Source organism: Rana temporaria, chromosome 7, assembly GCF_905171775.1.
Source record: "Rana temporaria chromosome 7, aRanTem1.1, whole genome shotgun sequence".
In the NCBI taxonomy this organism is placed as follows: Eukaryota; Metazoa; Chordata; class Amphibia; order Anura; family Ranidae; genus Rana; species Rana temporaria.
The window spans coordinates 127,309,747-127,333,986 of record NC_053495.1 but is presented as its reverse complement, the minus strand read 5'-3'; the positions used below and the strand labels follow the sequence as shown (position 1 = coordinate 127,333,986).

At 46.5% G+C, this 24,240-nt stretch overlaps 1 protein-coding gene across 1 annotated transcript in view; it reads right to left on the bottom strand.

Annotated features, from left to right (window-relative positions):
* The window catches only part of TDRD5 (tudor domain containing 5), a 336,334-nt gene that overhangs the window by 83,451 nt on the left and 228,643 nt on the right, over positions 1 to 24,240 (bottom strand). The window contains exons 11-12 of the mRNA XM_040359954.1: positions 19,471 to 19,537; positions 19,193 to 19,393 (exon numbers count right to left, since the gene is read on the bottom strand). Coding sequence (XP_040215888.1) covers positions 19,193 to 19,393; positions 19,471 to 19,537 — 268 coding nt within the window. The remainder of the gene's footprint in view (positions 1 to 19,192; positions 19,394 to 19,470; positions 19,538 to 24,240) is intronic.

Sequence of the window (24,240 nt, the reverse complement as noted above, 5' to 3'; positions counted from 1 at the left end):
CAATCATGTTCCACTCTTCATAGGAACGCCCATTCCCCGCGGGTGTCTAAAACGAAACTTACGGATTAAACCGTAAGTACAGCACAAAAAAAAAAAAAAGGCATACTGTAGCTGATGCTAGTATGGATGGTACAAAGGTGTGTTTTTGGGTGAACCTCCGCTTTAAATACTGTTAGGATTAGTGTATTCTGAGTCATAATTAGAAGTATCTGTGTGTATTTAATTTATGTTGTATATGTTGGTAATATATGTTACATAAGTAGATGTTTGGTTATACATTACTGAGACACTTAACTTTAAAGTCACGTTTCAGTACAAGAATAGAGGGTTACATGTGGGCTTGTCAAAGTTCATATAGGACTCTGAATTTAGTTCCTCCTCTTATTTAGGAAATTGCTTAAGTTAATAGCATTTTATGGAATTATGTCTACATGAAACATAAAAAGACATCTTAATAGATCTATTCAGACATACACACGCTAGGAAGAATGGAGACATGAGGATACGTATTCATATACTTTAGACATGTGCTTTCTCCCAGAGGCCTAAGATCATGTAAATTCCTGCTTCTTCTTGAACACGCGGCTTACAGCAAAAAGCACATGCATGGACAGCCATGCTAAGTCTTGTCACATCTTTGTAACTCTGGGCCAGATTCTCGTAGAACTCCGGAGGCGTAACGTATCGTGTCTACGTTACACCGCCGCAAGTTTTCAGCGTAAGTGCCTGATTCACAAAACACTTACCTGTAAACTTGCGGCGGTGTATCGTAAAGACGTCCGGCGCAAGCCCGCCTAATTCAAATGGGGCGTGTACCATTTAAATTAGGCGCGCTCCCGCGCCGAACGTTCTGCGCATGCTCCGTTTGCAATTTTACCGACGTGCTTTGCGCGAAATTACGGCTCCCCGACATGTTTGTGAATGGCGACGTGCGTAACGTACTTAAGCCAAAAAAATATATATATTTAAATTCGAAGCGGGAACGACGCCCATACTTTAACATGGCTGGTGTAAAGTTAAGCAATGAAAAAGATTGCTTAACTTTGCGACGGGAAAAAAACGACGTTACGCACGCGAGTAGGTTCGTGGGTCGCCGTAAATGCTAATTTGCATACCCGATGCTGGAAAACTACGCGAACTCCACCCAGCGCAGTAAGCCTGTTGGATCTTAGCCAAAAGCCGTCGTATCTTGTTTGTGAATCACAAACTAAGATACGACGCGGCAAATTTTAAAATACGCCGGAGTATCAGTAGATACTCCGGCGTATTTGTTCTGTGAATCTGGCCCTCTGTTTTTATTTTTGTTTTACTTACACTGAACTGTAATTTGTTTTATGGTTTGTATTCAGTTTATGTTTAAGCCAAGTGTGATCTAATAAAATTACACTTTGTTTTATTTTGCCAGCTATTTTATTGAAATAATCTCCTTGAGACAGTATTATAAAAAGGGTCACAATATTTTACAGGGCACATTAGAGAGGCTTAATTGCAATGCCACAAAATGGTAGTGGTGATCCTCCAAAGCAAATTGCAAAACTGTTGGTGAGGCTGGAAAATCAGGATGTGTCCTCGACAGCCACTGATGCCAAGAAGACTTTGCTAAAGTGAATCCATTTACTGATCTGGTGGATTTTTTTCAGCCAAAGAAATTTGTTGAGAACCTTTAGGTCCATCCAGAATGGGCAAGACATCTCAGTTTGGCTTGAGAAACAGAGATTGGAAAATAACCCGTGATACCTCTCCTCTTCGGGCATGGGTAAAATGACACTAACACAGCAACCTTTGCAGTGATGCAAAGAAAAACACTCTTTGAGGCACCAAAAGAACATTTGAATGAATAAAGCGTGGAGGGGGAACCTGTGGAATTCCAGGTTTAACCCTATGAACAACACACTGCAGAACCCTTTCTTTTGCAATCTGAGTCCAGGCAGCCACAAATTTGAAAGGCTTCCCCCAATCTTGAGCGTGGGGATGCCCCTTCAAAAGGAAAAAGGCCTCCCCTCTGGACTTGGAGGTCTTTGGGGTCCATTTCTTGCAGAATTTTGCAGGCTTCTGCTTAGAGCTTGAGGTCTGTGGCTGACGAATAGACTGCTGCTTGGAAGCCACAGAAGGTCTCAGCTTTTAGCCTAAATGCTTTGCTGCCTTCCTCATGGGCAAAAGTGTGCTCTTACCCAAATCACCTTCTGGATGAAAGCATCCAAGGATGCCCCAAATGCTCTCCCCTAAGGGGCAGCCATTTAAGTTGCTTCCTACAGAAAGCGCCAGATAAAGTTTTGTGTAAGGGTGCTCTGAGTAACAAGACTAAGCAGAATACTGTCTTTATTGGAGGTGACGGGATTCAGATGAGGAGTCTTCAGTGCACTTGGGGCAGCACTCAAAAGAGACAGCAAACTCTAGAAACAAAATAACCAAAAAAAACAAAAAAGAGGCACCTCTAAGTGCAATATTAAAAAACTTGTAATATCTCAAAAAGGAATTAAGAACACTAAGGCCCCGTACACACGACCAAACATGTATGCTGAAACTGGTCCGCGGACCAGTTTCAGCATACATGTTCGGTCATGTGTAGGCGCGAGCGGGCAGAATTCCAGCAAACATTTGCCCGCCGGGCCTTTTCCCAGCGGACAAATATTCCTGGACTTGTTTTAAAACCGTCTGCTGGAATCCTGCCCGCTCGGACATGTATGGTCGTCAGTACAGACCTACCGTACATGTCCGAGCGCCCGCCGTCCCTCGCATGCGTCAAATGACTTCGAAGCATGCGTGGAAGCATTTAAAAGGCAGGCCCGCCCACATCGTCGCGCTACGGCGCGGACACGCCCCGCGTATTGTTTACGCGCGGACTTCTGTACGATGTTTAGTACAGCCATCGTACAGAAGTCCACGGGGCAGACATGTACGGTGTGTGTACCCGGCCTTACAGGATGGATGATGAGAGGCAGAAGGAAGACACCAAAGCTCTGGAGGCACCAATGGAGCAGCCGTGCTGTCAGAATCAGCTTTGGATGTGAATACCGGAAGTGACGTTAGCAGAGGGGGACCTACAACCAGCATGGACCGCAAAAAGGAAGTGAGGTCATCAAAGAGGGACGCGTTTCGAAACTTCTGATTGGTTCCTGCTTCAAGCCTATCTCTTCAAGGGAAAAGAGCAATAGGAAAAGCTGACAAGCATTTAAGCCACAGGATTCTACCTCTTATCTGTAGAATTTTTAAAAACAATAACTTAATGTACTGTGACTGGGAGACTTGTTCAAGTAGTAAATACTGTAGCTGGGACTAATGCTGCAGAACTCCACTTTTTGCAGAACTCTTCCCTCCTCTATTGGGTACCACTGAGTCAACAACTTCGGTGAAGACATCTTGTACAGATCAATCCCTAAAAATGAGGATGCCCTGGGAAGGACTGTGGATACTTTTGGCACCTGTCAAGACCTAAACACTGAACAAAAAGGGTTCCTCTGCATCTACCACAAGCCCAGATCGTGAGTCTCTTCCCGAGAGGATTCTTTAAAGGAAGACTCCTGATCCTCTTCAGCTTCCTCCTCATACAAAGATGTTTCCCCAACATCACATTCTACCGCACAAAGAGGAGGAGGAGGAGGAGGGGGAGGAGGAGGAGAAGAGCACACCAGGTGTTCCAAGGCAGCAAAAACCCCTATAAATCGGTTTACGCAGACCAGAAATGGCTACTGAGAATTCCTCCCTAGACACAAACCAAATGAATGTGCCCCCCGAGACAGTCAAAAAAGTCTAATGGAATTTCCTTAATAGGTTCCAATGGTTGATTCTGTAACACAGACAGCACCAAGGACACATTGGGGACCTAATGAGGGGAAACAAACGAGTTGCCCCCTGCATAAAGGTTCGGATCAGTGAATGGGAGGCTAAAAGCCTTTGGAAGAATACCGATCTCGGATTGTACTCGAAACCAATTTGATTTCTACAGCTAACTGTAGAAAAGAGAATTCTCCCAATCACGTATTTGCGAGGATGCCATATTTTGGCTTCACACCAAGCAATATTAATCTTCCAGACCTTATGATAGATCTTCCTAGTGACAGCTTTTCTAGCATTCACTAGGGTAGACACCACTGGTCCCGAAATGCCACGGTCCTTTAACACCCTGGCTTCAATAGCCATGCTGTCAAATTTAGAGGCTGTAAATTGGGGTGAAATATAGGATCTTAAGACGGCAGATCAGGTGCGCCCTGGAAGCGTCCATGGCCCATCTATTGTCAGTCTCACAATCTCCGGGAACCAGGGCCTTCTGGGCCATGCTGGTGCCACCATAAATGACTGGAACCCCCTCTCTCCGAATCCTGCGCAACAAATTTGGAAGGAGAGGGTTTGGAGGAAAAGCATGAACAATCTGCTCCAATTGCCAGATCTCTTGTTTGAGACCCAAACTATTGTAGCTTGTTGTTGAACCTGCATGCCAGTAGGTCGACCTCTGGCCATCCCCAGCAAATTTCCTATAACACTTCTGGGTGTAGGGATTATTCCCCCAGGTAGATCTACTGGCGAGTGGGATAATCTGCCTTCCAGTTCTCTACCCCCAGGATATGGACTGCTGCTAGAATCGGCCCCTGCCCCTTTGCCCAGGTTAGTATGTAGTTCAGGTGCGCCCTGGAAGCGTCCATGGCCCATCTATTGTCAGTCTCACAATCTCTGCTGTTCCAAGCTAAAAATATGTCTTGTTCTAAAGGCCTGGAATGCAACTGGGCATAGGGCACTGCCTCGAAAGAGGATACCATCCTCCCAAGAAGACTCATACAGAGCCAAATGGAGGGTTATCTGGTGCCCCTTATCAGACTCACTTGATGCTTCAGGGCTGTCACGTCCCTGGCAGTAGAGCCTGATGTGCAGAGGACGGCCTCTCTTACAGCTCTGACTCTGAGCCCCTGGTAGAGCAGACAGGAAGCGCAAGAGTGCAGAGTCGCACGAGTGCCTGGCAGGATCGCTGATGAAGTTGCTGGGCTGGAATCTCTGAAGAACTGCAGGAGGACACTGGTGCAGGAGAAGCCCGGGAGCAGCTGTCAGCAGATAGCAGGAACGGCTTCGTGCGGGAGCACCACAGGCAGGAGGACAGAAGAAACTGCGGATGGATGCTCAACAGGACTGAGAAGGAAGCCAGTGCAGGCAGGCCGGGTCATACACTGGCGGGCACGTCAGGAACCGAAGCGGAGGCAGGAGCGGAGTCAAGGTGCAGGCCGGATCCGTATTGGGCGGGCAGCGAAGTAGCAGGAGCGGCAGGCAGAAGCAAGGTCAAACAAGCAAGGTCAGATACGGGTAGAATGCAGGAACGTCAGAGGCAAGCCGGGTCGGGTAACAGAAACAGGAATCGGATAGCAGGATCAGGAGACAGCAAGCTCTGTAGAACGGACAGCACCTGAGTCCGGGAAGTGGCCCAGTTTAAATGGCCTGTCTGGCGCCAAACGATCAAGGGGTGCACCCGCGCGCACAGGCGCGCTAACGGCGCTCTCACAGGAACAGGAGTCACTGACCGTCTTCTACGGCCGCCATCTTGGGTGTTGGCATGCCCTTCCTGACAAGGGCACAGATACTTACAGGTGGCAAGAATACACTTGCTTGGACCAAGATCCAAGATCAGACCTAGATACCTTAGACCTTGAGCTGGTTTCGAGGCTGACTTTTCGGTATTTATGATCCAGCCTAAGCTTTTCAAATACCTTGCTGTGTATATTATGCTCTGTTCTAGAGCCTGTAATGAGTAATCTCTGAGCAGAAGGTTGTCCCTTAGGCCCTTAAAAGACCCAGTACTGGTGCTAGGACCTTTGTAAACACCTGGAGATCTGTAGCAAGCCCGAAAGGGTAGAGCCACAAACAGAAAATTACATTCCTCCACTGCAAATCGCAGGAACCTCTGATGAGGCTTAGGCCCCATACTCACGAGCAAACATGTCTGCTGAAACTGGCCCGCAGGCCAGTTTCAGCAGACATGTTTGGTCGTGTGTGGGCGCGAGCGGGCCGAATTCCAGCAAACATTTGCCCGCCGGGCCTTTTCCCAGCGGGCAAATATTCCTGGACTTGTTTTAAAACAGTCCGCTGGAATTCAGCCCGCTCGGACATGTACGGTCGTCAGTACAGACCTACCGTACATGTCCAGGCGCCCGCCGTCCCTCGCATGCGTCGAATGACTTCGACGCATGCGTGGAAGCATTTTAAAGGCGGGCCGCCCACGTCGCCGCGTCATCGACGCGGCGACACCGCGGACACGCCCCGCGTATTGTTTACGCGCGGACTTCTGTACGATGGTGTGTACAACCATCGTACAGAAGCCCTCTGGCAGACATGTATGGTGAAAACGGTCCGACGGACCGCTTTCACCATACATGTTTGTCCGTGTGTACCCGGCCTTAAAGATAGGTATGCGTAAAATATTCGTCCCTTATTGATGGGGCAAAAAAGTCTCCCATCTGGAGCGAGGCTACAACTGAGTGGACAGACTCCATCCAAAAGGCCTGGATTTGTAGATACTGGTTCAGGGATCCTTGCGACCCCATTTGGTTTTTAAACTGTAAAACAGGTTCGCTCTTTCGGATACAGGAACCTGTATAATCACTCCTTGATGCACTAAAATTATGTAGTGCCTGAAGCAATACATTTTTTTTTGGAGGATCCAAGAGAACAATGGATCTTAAAAACCTCTGTGGGGAAACCCCCCGCAACTCCAGCTTTTACCCGCGGGATATAATTGAGGTGACCAACTCATTCTGAATTATTGTACTCCAAATGCCCGCAAAGTGCAGCAGCCTTCCCCCCACCTGATGGAGTGGGGTGTCCCCTTTAAAAGGAGGGCTTGGTGCTGTGTTTAGAAGGATTTTGGACCCAGGGCTTTTTCTGGTCTGTGACTTTGTGGCTTGCCCCTGGCCCTAGCGCCCCCTCTTGGCGGCCGAACCGCCTTGACACAGACATTTAAGGAAGCAGTCCCTGAGGTTTTAAATGAGGAACGTCTGGTGCTTTTCTTCACAGGAAGTAGAGAACTCCTCTCCCTGGAAATCTTTTGAATATATTCGTCCAAATGCTCACCAATGACGTTCCCCATGCTGCGCTGAGGCTGGCGAGAGAGAAGGGCAACATCCCAGTAGGAAACATCAAAGTGGCTATATTCCCTGACTTCTGGGCCGAGGGCCGAGATACAGAAATGCCGGCAGAGCTTTATGGAGGCCAAAACGCAGGCAGCGCAGCCGTCACCTGAAGTATACTATGCTTCTCCCTGCACGCCTGAGGGTGGAGAACGATGGTCGCGTATCTTCTTTGAGGATCCTGAGGAGGTCATCTCCTGGCTGGAGCGCAGGCCTGAACATGGAGGAGCTGAATGACCGTTCACCAGGTGAGCCACAAGGCGAGATACTTTTGTTTCTTGTTTTTACCGCTACTTGACCTGCCTTAAATCATCCTTATTGCACTGCTACCCTGACCTATGTCACACATTGGCATGAATATTTTTTTTTCCCTCTCTGTATATCTTGAGTCGACTTACTACATTTCATCACCCCCCCATGGGGGTCTTTTTCATACCCCTCAACTTATTTGTTACACAGAACTACAGGGGCACGTTAATCCTACAAGCTGCATGCACAGTGCCGCGAATTTACGCCCCACTAACCGCTGGAAACCCGCACTATGCAGATGAACAGAGAAACTGGGTCTTTCTGCCTTTTTCTCATGCCAATTTGCTAGGGCACACTACTAGGCCCCATCCTCATCATTCCATATGGTAGTGGACTCGGAACAACTACTTGACCCAGTTGCTAAGACTGTTCTTCATTTTCTCCTTACATGTGAAGCTACTGTTTTTCCCAGATGGCGGTGCAGAGTTGTTAAGGGTTCATGCCTGCACAAGTTGGGGTGGGTGTAAGGCGGGGAGGGGGGATGGGATTGTTAAACAGTTATTTTTCCAATCTTCAAGTGTGCACACAGTGTCTCAGAAACCGTTCAGGGAAGAATGTATATATGTTGAATGGTTGCCACATACAGGGCCGGATTCAGATAGCCTTTACGCCGGCGTATCTATTGATACGCCGCGTAAGTGCTACGAAGCGCCGGCGTATCTTCTTTCTGTATTCAGAAAGCAAGATACGTCAGAATTTCCCTAAGATCCGACCGGCGTAAGTGTCTTACACCGTCGTATCTTAGGCTGCATATTTACACTGGTCGCTAGGTGGCGCTTCCATATATTTACGCAATGAATATGCTAGGTAGGTAGATACGCCGATTCAGAAACGTACGTCCGCCGCATTTTTTTACGTCGTTTACGTTCGGCTTTTTCCGGCGTATAGTTACCCCTGCTATATGAGGGGTGTCCTATGTTAAGTATGGACGTCGTTACCGCGTCGAGTTTTGAAAATTTTACGTCGTTTGCGCAAGTCGTTCGCGAATAGGGCTGTACGTAAGTTACGTTCACGTCTAAAGCATTGACGATTTGCGGCGTAATTTCGAGCATGCGCACTGGGATTTTTTCACGAACGGCGCATGCGCTGTTCGTAAAATACGTCAAATACGTGGGGTCACAGTGAATTTAAATAAAACACGCCCACATCATCCACATTTGAATTAGGCGGGCTTACGCCGGACCACAGACGTTACACCGCCGTAACTAAGGGCGCAAGTTCTTTCTGAATACGGAACTTGCGCCCTAATTTACGGCGGCGTAACGTATCTGAGATACGTTATGCCCCGCTGAAAGATACTCCAATGTATCTGAATCCGGCCAACAGTGTTTAATGCATTTCAGATCTGTTACATTCTATATTTTTCACTAGACCTTAGGATACGTGTTTTATTGAGGCAAGGTTATAATCCATGTCCAGCACTATGGTAACTAAAAAATTCCTCACGTGGAATGTTCGGGGCCTGCGCGAGAAAATTAAAAGCTTGGCTGCCCTTGCATTCCTTAAAAAACAACGTGCAGACGTGGTGGTGCTGGTTGAGACTCACGTCGAGGGCAGACTACAAATGGCCCTTCGCTGTCCTTGGGTTGGGTGGGCGTATCACTCCACTCACACGGCTTATGCCAGGGGTGTTTATGTATTGATAGCCAAATCGGTGCATTTTGAACTCTGAGCTCCTCACTGACCCCAACGGCCGATATGTATTTCTCCATGCGAAGTTATACGGTGAACCGTTCCTTCTCATGGCTTTCTACATATCTCCTCCATTTAGCACAACAGTGGTTCTGGAAGGCTTTCCCTCTATGTCTCGTAACCCCTCAGTACAGGCAATATGGTTAGGTGATTTCAACACTACATTATGTCCGGCCCTTGACAGACTCCAAACGACACAGGCATCAGGCGGTAGTGCTAATGCGACTAAATTCTCGAAACTCACCTCCACCTTCCACCTCTAGACACATGGCGACACAACTTCCCACATACTCGAGCCTACTCCTGTTTCTCCCCTGCTCACAATTCCATGTCCCGCATAATTTTACTCTTGTGTCTCACACCCTGGCACCGCGGGTCCTGGAAACTTCATTTTGTCCCAGGTTACTGTCTGACCACAGTCCATATTGGACCACCCTTAGTATTCCTATTGAGAAGCCGCAGAGGCCGTGGCAGGTGAACCCGTTCTGGCTCACGCTGCTGCCGGAGGATAATGAGCTCATCGCCCAATGGAGGCAATATTTTCTGGAAAATGACTGCACGGCCTCTGTTGCTGCAGTCTGGGATTCATTTAAAATGTACGCCTGTACTACCCTGATATCACTCATAAACAAAATTAAAACTGACTCTGCTGGTGCGTTTGACAGGGCGGTGATGGAGCTAGACTCCACTGAAAGAGAATACGCTACCAATCCCACCACGGCAGTGGCGGCCCAACTTAAAATGCAGACTAGAGTGGTAACCCAACTACAGTTCACGAAGGCTCGTCAAAAGTTATTTTTTACTAAACAAAAACTCTTTGAATATGGAGAAAAGGCAGGCAAGCTCCTAGTATACCTTGTGCATAGTGAGGACAAGCCCCCAGTTGTCATCACCCTTCATGGCCCAGGGGGGAGACAGATTACAGACCCAAGTAGTGTAACCTCTAAATTCAGGGACTTTTTTGCAGACCTATATAAAACGACAGTGACTGACCCGACGGACCTACAGACTGCTTTCCTTCGCAGCATCACCTTTCCCCAATTGACGAAGGATCAGGTAGACTCACTTGAGGCATCCCTTACCACGAAAGAAATAGATACTGCGATCGCCAGTTTCGCTAGATCCAAATACCCGTGCTCTGACGGTCTCCCTGTGGAATTTTACTCTCAATTTAGTGAATTACTAACTCCCAAACTGCTTGCACTATTTAATCACCTATTTGAAACCTTTAACCTGCCCCCCTCTATGCGGGAAGCGACGATAGTCCTTATCCCTAAACCTGGGAAGGACCCAGGCTACCCCAAGTCCTACCACCCCATTTCTCTACTACAAGTTGATATAAAAATACTGGCCAAGGTGCTGTCCCTTAGACTAAACCAAGTCATTCTGTCCCTCATACACACAGATCAAGCAGGCTTCATGCCGGGCCGTAACACTTCCTTTAATCTACGCAAACTGTACATTAACTTGCAAGCTACACATACTGAAGTTGGGTCACGGGTGGTGGTCACATTAGATATGGCAAAGGCGTTTGACTCAGTGTAGTGGGGAAATCTCTGGAGCTGCTTTGAGGGATATGGCTTTGGACCACGGTTCATCAAGTGGGTCCAACTGCTGTATAGGGCACCCACGGCCAGGGTGGTGGCCAATGGCTGGCCATCTCGACTGTTTGACCTCAGCAGAGGCACGAGACAGGGCTGCCCTCTTTCACCACTACTATATGCCTTGGCCGCGGAGCCCTTAGCCATGTCCGTTCGAGCTAACCCGGAGATCAGGGGACTGAGTTCTGGCACTCTGACTGAAAAGATCAGCATATATGCGGATGATACACTATTATACCTGGCGGACTCGGGCCCCTCTCTACACATGGCTCTCCAGACAATCAAACGGTTTAGGACTTTTTGCGGGCAAAAAATTGACTGGAGTAAGTCCCAGATTCTTCCTCTTGACAGCTTCCCACCGACTGAATTTCAGGATAGTTTGCCATTACGAGTAAGTACCATCAAATATTTAGGGATCTGCATATCCAGAACACTGGCGGATTATGTAAATTAAAATCTAGAACCCCTAGTTTCCCATGTTAAATCCAAACTACGGACCTGGGCCCGTCTGTCACTGGGGGTTTGGGGCAGGGTGAACCTCATTAAAATGGTCCTCCTGCCCAAGATACTCTATGTTCTCTGGCACTCCCTGGTGTACTTACCCCTGAAACATTTTAAATCCCTTGAGGCCCTTCCTAAACCTTTTGTATGGGGAAACATAAATTGGCTTGGCAGGTGCTTAAAAACCCCACAGACCTCCCTGATTTTAATCTCTACTATATCGCCTCGCAACTATCCCAACTGTACCATATCGACAAGACGGACAAGGAGCGGTTTCTCCAGCTGCTTTGCCTGAGATGGGCTCGACGCAATAAGGACCCAATCTACGCCCTGACTATGGGCTCTAGTGGTGCGGGTCTGGGGAACTACAGACGGACCCTGCTGTATCATTACAGATGCATATGGGACTTCGCTTCTACCAAGCTAGGGATACCAATCTACAATGATTATATTTCTTTATGGCACAATAAAAATCTGTCAGAATTTCTGCACCTGCCTGATGCAGACCGATGGTGCAATCTTGGTATTCTCTACTTGCACCAACTGTTTGCCGACGGAACCCTCAAACCTTTCACCACGCTTAGTGAAGAATTTTCACTCCCCAGACACATGCTCTTTCAATTCTTGCAGATGAGACACGCAGTCCGGGCTCAGTTTTCGGGGTCCACCCCGCAGTCTGCCCCAAATCCACTTATAGCTATAATTAAAAGTACTGACCCCCGCAAATTAACGCCGGCCTTCTACGGTATGCTCATTGCCCCCGTTTCAACCAAATCGGCGTATAAACTCAAACCTCGCTGGGAGAGTGTTGGGCCCCTTGGAGAATGAGGAATGGGAAGAGGCTTTGGAATCCTGCAAGGCTGTCTCACCCAAGCTCTCCGACAGATTCACTCAAATCTATATAGTCCATCAGGCATATCTCACCCCCCTCCGGGTTGCTAGATATAGAAGCACCCAATCTACACTGTCAGATGTGTGGGAGGGAGGTGGGTACGTTCTTTCATTTAATATGGTCATGTCCCAAAGTGCAGGGCCTGTGGGCACAAGCGGTAACATTTCTGCACGATCACATGGGCCCTCCGGTCACGCTGGACCCGAAAACGGTGCCTACTTGGGGTGCTTCCGGATACTATAGACAAATATACAAGGACGTTCCTGCATGAGACCTTGTTCTCTGTGCAGAAGGTAATTGCTTGGAACTGGATGCAACCCGTACCCCCTAGACTTGTGGAGTGGAAGGTGGAGGTCAATAAAAATCTTCCGTACAAAAAGATGTACATTAACAGGGAATGCCCGACCAAATATGATAAAATTTGGGACCGTTGGTTACAGGACCCTGATACTTGTACGTGAGGCGCCACGGGTCTATGTTGCCAGATGGGTGGCTCACACCTGGCTGGGCGCACCGTTGTGGGTCTTGAGGACCTGCATGGTCGGCACCAGATACTGCTTTCTTTGTTTCTTCTGTTCATTACAAAATATTTGTTTGTTGGTCATGACACCGGCTTTGAACTGTTGGTATTCTGAATGCTGCACACCCTCATATCATTATTGACACTTTACATGTATGTAATGACATGTATGCACTCTGTTACAATAAAGTTGATTGGGAAGGGGAAGAAAAGGGGGGGGGGGGAGAAAAATAAACACTCCACTACTGAATCCGGCTATGCTAAATGTCACATTTTTCATGCTAAAATTAATGTACAAATGCTAGTATGATTGTTACTTTTGATTATAAATAAAATCTTTGTTAAAAAAAAAGAAACAGCTGCATCTACGGTTGGCCTGCTTCATTTCCTAACAAACCTTTGATCCAATGGAATATAAGAGGAAAAAAATCCTGCCAGGATATTCCCAATCAGCATACACCGCCCGTTCCAGCAGGGGGAAAGCATGTGCGACCTGAAGAGGCGGACCAGGGGGGCTCAGTCACCTCTGCTTTTTTAAGAGGGAACTTAAAGGCAGAACAAACTATTTTGGTCAGAGTTAAGATAAAAGCCTCTGCGACTGAGAGGCAGACATCAACTGGATCTCCTTTTGTCCAGTTTGCTCGGATGCAGACACATCTGCCGGACACTCCACCGAATCCTGAGCTTTTTAGCTCTTCCCCATTCTCAATCTATTCCTGTTCCAAACTAGGAAAGCTCCAGGGAGGGGCATCTGTCACGCTTTCTGCCACCCTGCGGGATGCAGGCAATCATGCCAGCAATCCTGTGCTCTAACCCAACTAGGGCTGAGAACAGTTCATCCTTAGGGAGAAAAAGGAACAGTCCTGGACGGCCACACACCGTTTAAGGCATCTTTATTGCAGGTAAAAATCCAATACAGTCAGTCAAATTTAGCAAAAGCAAGTATTTACAACTGACGCTATGCACCAACACATGGTGTGAAACGCGTCAGTGATATATCCCTGCTTTTGGTAAATATGGAGTGACTGTATTGAATATTTACCTACAATAAATATACCTTAAACGGTGTGTGGCCGCCCAGGACCGTTTCTTTGCTCCCTAATTCGTTGCAGAGCCTGCACCTGAAGGTTTGAACAGGGCGAGTGCCTCAGAGGTTTGGTTTTGGGCTTGGAGCGGCAATTTCCTTTGATTGACAGTTTATCCTTAGTGATAAAGGGTGAAACAGAAGCGTTGACTGTAGGCACAATACCAGATAGGCGCAGCGGCTCAGATTTGCCAAAAGCCTCTGGTCTATCAGGAGATACAACACTAGGGATATGACTAGGTTCATCAAAAACTACTGATGACATAGGTGTGCCCTTCCCTGTAGTGTTAGTCCCACTCCTCTTTTTTGAAGACATTTAAAAGCCACAAAGAGTACTTGGGTGTAGTATTTAAAATACCTCAGGAGGGAGACCCTTTAATAGGGCTCACCAGGCCTCTATGCCAGTGTTTCTCAACTCCAGTCCTCGGGGCGCACCAACAGGTCATGTTTTCAGGATTTCCCTCAGATCAAACTGCTGTGGTAATTACTAAGGCAGTGAAACTGATAAAATCACCTGTGCACAATAATGGAAAGCCTGAAAACAAGACCTATTGGTGCGCCCCGAGGACCGGAGTTGAGAAACACTGCTCTATGCAACAATCCTAATAGCTTGACTGATTGTTACAATCAATAGGACACCCACAATAATAAAGTAGTTTTACTTACCCATCCAGGCGCAGGGCCACTTAGAAATTAAGGGCCCAATCATCACCCTTAGTTATGAAGAAAGGTTACAAGCACTAAACTTATTCTCTCTGGAAAAGAGACGCTTGAGAGGGGATATGATTTCTATTTACAAATCCCATACTGGTGACCCCACAATAAGGATAAAACTTTTCTGCGGAAAAGAGTTTAATAAGACACATGGCCACTCATTAAAATGAGAAGAAAGGAGGTTTAACCTTAAACGGAGTAGAGGGTTCTTTACTATAAGAGAGACAAGGATGTGGAATTCCCTTCCACAGGCGGTGGTTTCAGTGGGGAGCATTGATTCAAAAAAGTATTAGATAAGCACCTGAACGACCACAACATGCAGGAATATACAATGTAATACTGACATATAATCACACACATAGGTTGGACTTGATGGTCTTGTGTCTTTTTTCAACCTCACCTACTATGTAACTATGAAGGTGCCCTGTGATGTACGATTAAAAAATATCACCAACATGTTTCTACTACTTACCAATATTTACTCTATGGTGGGAGGACTAAAGTTTTAAAGGAAAAGTTCACCTTTACTAAAAATAGTAATAAATGCACACACTTTTGCTGGAAAGCACTGCAATCAGCAGATCGTGGGTGCTATGCAGGGCTCTTGCAGACTGTGTGTAAGTGGTTTGTACACCAGGAAGCATCAATGAACTACCACAGCACTCAACAGCGACGTGGTAGTTCATTGAGAACTACAAGCTGACTGCTGCAATGGCTGTCAGACCTTGTCGTTTTCAGATTAACAGAACACTATAAATGTATGATGCGAGCGGAGGACCGCACAGCCTCATCTTTTAAAAATTATCCCCGGGTGATGTGGGGATGGCATCCGAGTGGGGGCCTTCTGCAGAGTGCGTCCCTTGACTGGCGACTGTCTTGTTTATGATTTGTATCCCATTGTATGTATCGCTGGGCTATGATCCCACCAGGGCCACTATGCTGTTTAGGTATGACTCTATGCAATCATTCTGTCATCTTTGTTGTTTTTGTACGGTCATTGGTTTGTGTGTATGTTTGTTGTCTGTCTTCAAAATAAAAAAAACTTTTACTGTAAAAAAAAAAAAAAAAAAAGATCCCCATCTAGCTGTCAGACTGGGGGTTCGGGGACCGGTGCATCTGTAACATGTTACATCCTGAATATAGGTCATACATGTAACATGTTACAAAAGGTGAGCTTATCCTTTAAACCCCAGTTCAAACTGAATGCCGGGCTGACATTCCAGAATCTCATCCAGACTCTAAACAGCATCAGGTGAAATGGCATCAATGGAGGTGATTTCTCAACTGATCACTCCAATACAATAGTAGTACAGGTTGGATCGCTGCCGGCGACTATTCTTATATAACAGCAGGCCAAGTTATATAACCATGCTAGTTAAATCAAGGGTGTGAAAAAAAAACGCATTTGTCACTACATCAATGAGGGGGGTTGAATTTAGAAAGAAATTGTTTCCTGTAACATGCACCTTTATTCAGCCTTGTCCTGTCATGTGACAGCAGCCCATATCTGAGTGAGAGCGTTTACAAAAAGCCCAGTAAGCATTTTATGACATTTATACACAAAAAAACAGCTGGTTGAAGAAAAAAAAAAAAAAAGAAGAACAGATTCCCCCGTTCCACAGATTTCATGTGGATGTGGGAATCACGCCCACTGTGCTAGGAGGGGAGTCTTCCAAGTTGTTAGAATACAATTGTAGCAAAGTCTTTCAGCCTAATGAGGACCTTCAAGGCCAAAGACAACTGACATCCTTCACTATGTAGTGGGTTGTGAGGCATAGTGGGTGCAAAGATGAAAGGTGAAAGTCATTGGGCGCCAGACACTTCATGGATGCAAAAAAGATTTTATTTCTTCAAACAGACCTTTTAATATTTTGCAAGGGAAGGAGGGTAGGGCCAGGACACCCATGAGTAGTTATAATTTCAATTGGCAGACTCCGAAACTTTAATAGGACAGCAATACGGGGAAAAGCCCCAGCAAAGTGCCACTTCTGCACGTGCAGGTTTGCCGTCTCCTATGGCAACAGTATCTAACAGTTCCTAATACAAAGTTCAACAGTTCTCTCAGCTTCACTACAATGTCAACTTGTAGTTCTTCAGCCCCTTGAGCTCCTAGTCTCTCACTAGACTCTGATTCACCGAGACTGAATCCCTTGAGCTCCTCAAGGCTTTGGCGTGGTATTTCCCTCAAGCGTCACCCACGCTTCCCTGCTGGGTTCCTAGCTTGGCACTCCAGATATCTTTCAAGCTTCACCCTTACAAACTGGCTCGGTCCCTGGCTTAACACACAAGGCTGCTCTGCAAGCGTCACCTCCGCTGGTTGGGTCCCTGACTTAATCACCGCCTGAAGTTTCCCGATTCTGCACCGTGCCCAATCGTTGAGAATACTACTCTGGTACTTGCTTCAGTTACTCACTGTGGTCTCTGGTAAAGGTGGTTGGTCCCTTAGTGATGACAGTTTCCCTTCTACCTCCGACCACAACAGTTCTCAGGCCGGCAGAACTGTCACTGTTGGACTGCAAGCTGCAGTCCCAACCCTGCGCTGTCCTCTTACTTCTGGATAGGCCCTCACACAGCCTGGGCAGCCAGATGCCCATGGGATAGCCTAATCTCCAGCCTAGCAGCCTGGGGCGTATGACACACGTCCACCCAGACAGCGGCCTGGGTGGCACAGAACATAGATCACCAGACTACCCCCCGAATGGTAGGCTAAGGGATTCAAGAAAACCCCTACCTATTAGCTAAGATATCGCATATACCTATAATTTGACCTTGACATGTCCTTCTCAAGAGTAATTAAATTCTAGCGGGGTATAGGAGAAATTGCTCACATCTTTAATATGAAACAGAGAAAACAGAAGACCTTCTGGCGGGCAATGACTCAAAAAAATGCGTATGCAAAAATATGTATATAACATATATAAGTTTAAGAATACAAAATCTAAAAGTATATAGACACATTTGCTGTATCAACAGATTACAAAATTGAATTAGGATTGATTTAACATGTTTGTTCATAATGAGATCAAATACCACAAATTTACATTACTCTTGTACATTGGGACAGAGTGATAATCAACGCGTTTCAAGGTCATGCGTTATTCCTCTTCATCAGGAGAAAGTCGTATGAATATTTATGATATCATATAGAAGCAGGTATCAAGAATTAAAAAAAAAAAACAAGGTATAGCTGTGCTAGCCTCAACGCCCAGGGAGAATGTAGACAGGCACGTCCACCCCAAAAAACAGCCAAAAAGGGGGGGCAAGAGAAACCCGACCGGGCAGTCCGTACCTGAATGAAGATGACATGGATCTCACACAATAGATGCACAGCATAGAAGCTGGAATAGTTCCAAATTAGGGGATCCAAAAACCAAAAGCTATTGGTAGGTCTTATTTATAAGTTGATGTTATAGGGGAGCGATGTCCACTGAAAAAGAAGCCTGGAGGATCACCTTTTAAGATATGCATCTATATGTTTAGATGGTGAGATATACTACATAGATGGCTTATCATATGGATATCCCAGGTCTGGAAAGGATCTCTTTATCAAAGGCCATCTATGTGGTATATCTCACCAACGAAAGATATAGATTCACATCTTAAAAAGTGATCCTTCCAGGCACCTTATTCAGTGGACATCACTCCCTTGTAACATCAACTCCTAAATTAGACATACCATACGTATCTTTTGGTTTCTGGATCCCCTAATCTGGAACTATTCCAGCTTCTATGCTGGGCGCCTATTGAGTGAGATCTGTGTCATCCTTATTCTGGTGCAGACTGCCCGGTCTTGGGTCAGGTTTCTCCCCTCTTTTGCCCCCCCCCCCCACCCTTTTGGACGTTTGGTGTGGTCGTGCCTGTCCCCATTCTCCATGGGTGCTATGAGGCTAGCACAGCCATACCTCCTTGTTTTTTTTTATTATTGATGTGATATACCAAGATACCTGTTTCTATATATCATATAAATATTCATAACACTTTCTCCTGATGAAGAGGAATAACGCATGACCTTGAAACACGTTGAGTATCACTCTGTCCAAATGTACAAGAGTAATGTAAATTTGTGGTTTTTGATCTCATTATGAACATGTTAAATCAATCTAAATAAAATGTTGCAATCTGTTGATACAGCAAATGTTGTGTCTATACTTTTAGATTTTGTATTATTAAACTTGTATATTTTACATACATATTTTTCCATACGCATTTTTTGTAGTCAGTGCCCTTTAAAGTCCCACCAGAGGGTCTTCTGTTTGTTATGCTCACATCTAATACCACCAAGTGCCTGGCCACCTAGTGGCAGAAGAAAAAAGTACAAGGGCAAAATCAATGGATCTCTACTATCTACAGTAGCTACCCCCAACAAGGAATTTGGTGAGGTGCTCCCCGACTAAACCCCAGGGCACTACAAAATGATCTGTGCTGCTGGCTAGCTGGCGGCACTGATCATTTGGGGGAAAACTCAACAGGTTGATTGTACATGCGTGTACAACCAGCTAGCACATACATGGATCAAAATTGCTTCTGAACAGGCCGAATTTCCATCCATGTATGGCCAGCTTAACAGAATGATTAGAATTGCAGAACACACCACTGTCAAGGTCAACTGTACACATTCCTGCTGATGTGACCTGCTGTTATGGCCAGTATGTCCATTTAATTTTCCAGAGAATTTTTCTAACTCAGCTTTATAGTACTTACTTTACTAAAATTGTTCCTGAGATGGGTGAGAAGATAATCACAATTTTTTTCATTTCGGCTTACTTTACTTGCCTGGTAGTATTCAGAGTCTTGGACCATGCTGGCAAGGCCACGATTTAACAGTAACTGGTGCAGATAAACATCTTCGTCAGTTGAGGTATCACAAAGATACAAATGGAGCCGGCCTAATACGTACTGTTGAACAATGCCCACTAAAGGACCATGTCTGCAGTATTGCTCAAAAATATTCATCACTTCATTTGACCACCGATCCTGAGAACAAAGTTCAAGAACTGTTAAGAGAAAGAACATATGGTCTGGCTTTTCCATTTAGCATTCTGTGTCATTACCTCTACTGGTTTCACGAAAGCTAGTGAAGAAGGCACTGCTTGGGCAGGTAGTTTCATATAGCAAGCCCTGGATGCAGGAAAATAATATAAATATGTTAATTTAGCACAGGACATTTTTTAAATCATATTAAAAAGTACAAGTTTACTACCTAGCCCTAATGCTGGGTTAAACCAGCATGCTGCCTGCTGTTCATATTGTAGAGCATGGGTCTTCAAACTACAGCCCTCCAGTTGTTCAGGAACTACAATTCCCATCATGCCTAGTCATGTCTGTGAATGTCAGTGTGTTACAATGCCTCATGGGATGTGTAGTTCTACAACAGCTGGAGGGCCATGGTTTGAGGATCCCTGTTGTAAAGTGACAGTCTGATGTATTTAACGTGTAGATAATTTAATACATTTAAAACTAAAAATACTGGGGGGCGTGGCCTGGAGCGGCATTAGGATGTTCGGAACGTGAGCTCCGCCGTTCGAATATCCTGATCTACATATCCTGTGACCCATTCCGCTGCTAGAAACCCACCACTGACTGATATAGCAAGGGGAACCTTCCGGCAACATGTCCCCACCAAAAAAAGCTACAGAAGCGGTGGCTAAACTTGGCAAATATCACAGTCAAGACCCGGACGCACAAGACCAAGATGGCGACCCGCCGGAGGGGGAGACCTCGATAGGGGCGGACACAGTGAAATTACTGGAGGCCATCACAGCCTGCCAGGAGGCAGTCACAGCTTGCCACACTAACCTCACAGCTAAGATTGAAGAGGTAAAGGTCGACATATCCTTGGTGCGGCAGGACTTCCAGAAGCTGAGAGAGAGAGAGAGAGAGTGATGGAGGCTGAGGCCCGCATCAGCAGCATGGATTTCTTCCTTCCCATATAGCCACCTTGAAGTTTCTTCTATGGAACGTTCAAGGCGTGAGGGACCCCCTTAAGAGATGAGCCGTATTTTCTTTATTAAAGAAACAGCATGCCAGTGTGGTTGTCCTGGTGGGGAGACACGCGGAGGGACAGGTACTGAGGGCATTTAAACGCCCCTGGACTGGGTGGGCTTACCACCCAGTACACACCACCCACTGAGGGGTGTCAGTTCTGGTATCAAAATCCACACATTTTGAGCTCCTGGACTCAGAGGCTGACCCTGCAGGTAGATGTGTTCCTAAAGGTTAAACTGCAGGAAGAGGTGCTTTTACTGCTGGCTTTTTATGTGCCGCCTCCATTCAGCTCGACTGTTCTGATGGCTGGGTTTGAATACATAGCAAAACACTCCTCCATTCCGGCAGTGTGGCTGGGAGATTTTAACAATGTCCTTAATCCCAGTCTGGACAGGTTATGTAGATCCGCGTACCACCTCCCCTCCCAACTTGGTTTGCTAGAATACCGAAAGACTTTAACCTAGTGGACACTTGGAGGTCCATGTACCCCACCACAAGAGCATACTCTTGCTTCTCTCCCTCCCACCACTCCATGTCTCGCATAGATCTTATCCACTTGTCTCAATCCTTGCTGCCACGGTTGGTTGGGGTGGGTTTCTTCCCCAGGCCGCTGTCTGATCACTGTCCCTACTGGGCCACGTTGTCCCCGCCTCATGACAAACCACCAGCCACATGGCGGTTAAACCCATTCTGGCTCACTTTGGGCCTGATCCACAAAAAACGTCCGCAACTTAACTTTTGCCATTTAAGTTACACCGCCGCAAAATCTCTACCTAAGTGCCTGATCCACAAAGCACTTACCTAGAAATTTTCAGCAGTGTAACTTAAATCCGTCCGGCGCAAGGCGTGCCTAATCTAATGGGGCGAGTCCCATTTAAATTAGGCACGCTCCCGCGCCGGACGTACTGCGCATGCTCCCGACGTTATTTTCCCGACGTGCTTTGCGCGGATTTTCGTTGCACCGAGTTTTGAGAATCGCGACGGGCGTTAAAAAAAAAAAAAAAGTTGCGGCGGGGAAAAAAAAAAAAATGAAAAAAAAAATGACAGCGACGCGGGATAGAAGGGTATACTTTTACAAGGTGTAAACAGTTTACACTTTGTAAAAGCAGCCCTAATTTTGCGATGGCAAACTAATACTTAAGGAGAAAAAACGAAGCGTAAAAGCTTTTTGGATCTCCGTAAGTGCTAATTTGCATACCCGACGCTGGATTTCGACGAGAAATGCCCCCAGCAGCGGCTGCGGTACTGCATCCTAAGATCCGACAGTGTAAGTCCCTTACACATGTCGGATCTTCTGCCTATCTATGAGAAACTGATTCTGTGGATCAGTTCCATAGATAGAAACAGGGATACGACGGCGTATCAGTAGATACGCCGGCGTATCCCTTTTGTGGATCAGGCCCTTTGTCCCCAGAAGACGATGATATTGTCACAGACTGGGAGCAACATTTAAACAGGAATGACGGTACCTCCACGCCATAGATAGTCTGGGACTATCGCGTGACGCTCACCGAACGTATCAATAGGATTAAGCGTACATCGGCTACGGCCATAGACAAGGCGACAGATGACTTGCTTACAGCGGAGAGAGAATTTTTGGAGGACCCTACCATTGACAGGGCCAATGCCATTAAACTACGATCCAGGACGGTTGACCTACCACACTATGAAAACTCTAAACGCAAAAGGTTCTTTCATAGACAAAATGTATTTGAACATGGGGAGCGGGCTGGAAAACTTTGCTCCGCTCTCCTGGGGGTGCGCTGGTGACAGACCCTAAACACGCAACGTCACAATTTCAAGACTTCTATGCTGCCCTATACGCAACACAGGCCCCATCTGAGATGGACTTGTTCCTCTCTGACCTACCTATTCCTAGACTGACTGAGGAGCAGGTTGAGGAGTTAGAGGGGCACCACTGACAGGAGATGAGATTTCGGGGGCCATAGCAGAGCTCCCTAGGTCAAAGGCCCCGGGCTCGGATGGCCTACCAGCGGAACTATACTCCACATATTCGGAACTGCTGGTTCCTAAATTATTGTCGCTGTATAATTTCATCTTTGAAACAACTGAAATTCCAGCATCTATGTGTAAAGCCACCATAGTTCTGATTCCCAAGCCGGGTAAGGACCCACATCTCCCTGAATCGTACCATCCCATCTCCCTTCTGCAGGTGGATGTCAGGATACTTGCGAAAGTACTTGCGATCCGCCTTAACAAGGTCATACTGTCTATAATACTCGAGGACCAGACAGGATTTATGCCGGGCAGGAATAAGTCTTTAAATTTGAGAAACCTCTTTATTAATCGACAGACTGCACATGATGAACCGGGCTCCAGGATAATAGTGGCCTTGAACACTGCTAAGGCCTTCGACTCGGTCGTGTGGGGATATCTGTGGACCTGCATGGGCAAGTTTGGCTTGGGCCCAAAATTTATAAAATGGGTATAGCTATTATACCAGGCTCAGACGGCACAGGTGGTAGCAAATGGCTGGCCTTCAGAGCACTTTCCCCTCTCTAGGGGTACAAAAAAAAATTATGAAAATACTGTAGGCTGTCCATGTATGGAGGTTCACCTTCCTGGAGGTCGTCTTTGCTTGCCTTCAAGAGGTTAGAAATGAAAGAATTAGAAACACCCCTATCCCTCAGGACTTGGGCATTAACAGTGATGGCATCAAAGCCAGCCACCCTGGAGAATGATAAGACCATGTTGAGAGCAAATATTGTCGATCTGGATGAGGCCACGATGTCAACATACTACATTCTTCTTGGCCAAGCCAGTGCAAACAGGATCACCTGGTTCAAAAACACAAACCTGTCCAGTGTGCGGCTGAATCTGTATGCCAAGAGATCCACATTTAGTGTCTGCACAGACAATCTCTGCAAATGCAGAGTGATGACCAGAATGTGAAATTCTACCCAAGACAGGATTAGGTCCACTTCTTCCTGAGCAGTGCAACTTCTTGCCCTTTTATGGTTGAGATATGCAACCAAATATGGCATTGTCCGGCTGTACCCTGAAGGTGGATAAACCACTGTTGGAGAGCCAGCCAAAATGTTGATCAGCAACTTCCACTCCTCTGAAGACCACATTCCCTGAACCTTAATCTTCTCCAGAACACCTCCCAAGCCCGACATTTTTTAAGACCTTCAAGCTAAATGAAAAGAAGGCTTCCCAGTATCCAGCATTAGCATGGCTATCCACCATGAGCCCGTCCAGTACTGGGAATTTGTTGCTTTGGCTAATCAGAGAACCCCTGAAATGTGTCCGAGACAAAGGATTTTGAGTTGCAGAGCTCTGGAGTGAAACTGTGCATAGGAGACCACATCAACGGCAGCAACCATCTTCAGCACCTTCATGCATGTCTGAATTAAGGAACTCGCCAACGACCTCAGGGACGCCATCTGGGCACCAAGAGACAGGAATTTAAACTTGTTGAAGCAGTACTTTCGCCTATGCCATGTTCAGTATCAAGCTTAAGTACTCCCAGCATTGCATCAGGACCAAGGCCAACATCTTAAAGGTACAGATCGCTGAGAAGCAGATTGTCCAAGTACTGCACAACGGATAATCTAGGTTCTCAACAACATGCTGAAAGGTAACACCACAAACAGATACTGGCGATCCTGCACTGCAAATAGCAGAAAACAACGAGGCCACAGGCTGCTCCTACCAAAGAAAAGGACATCTTAATAAAGGCCTGGGTCAATAGCCAGGTTACTGGTGAGAAAAACCCTTTGGTGGTGAGAACATCTCAGGGTAAGCCAAACCTATATACATCACTTCCTGCACCCTGTGAACGTGCACTGGAAAATACATTTTTGGTGGCTACC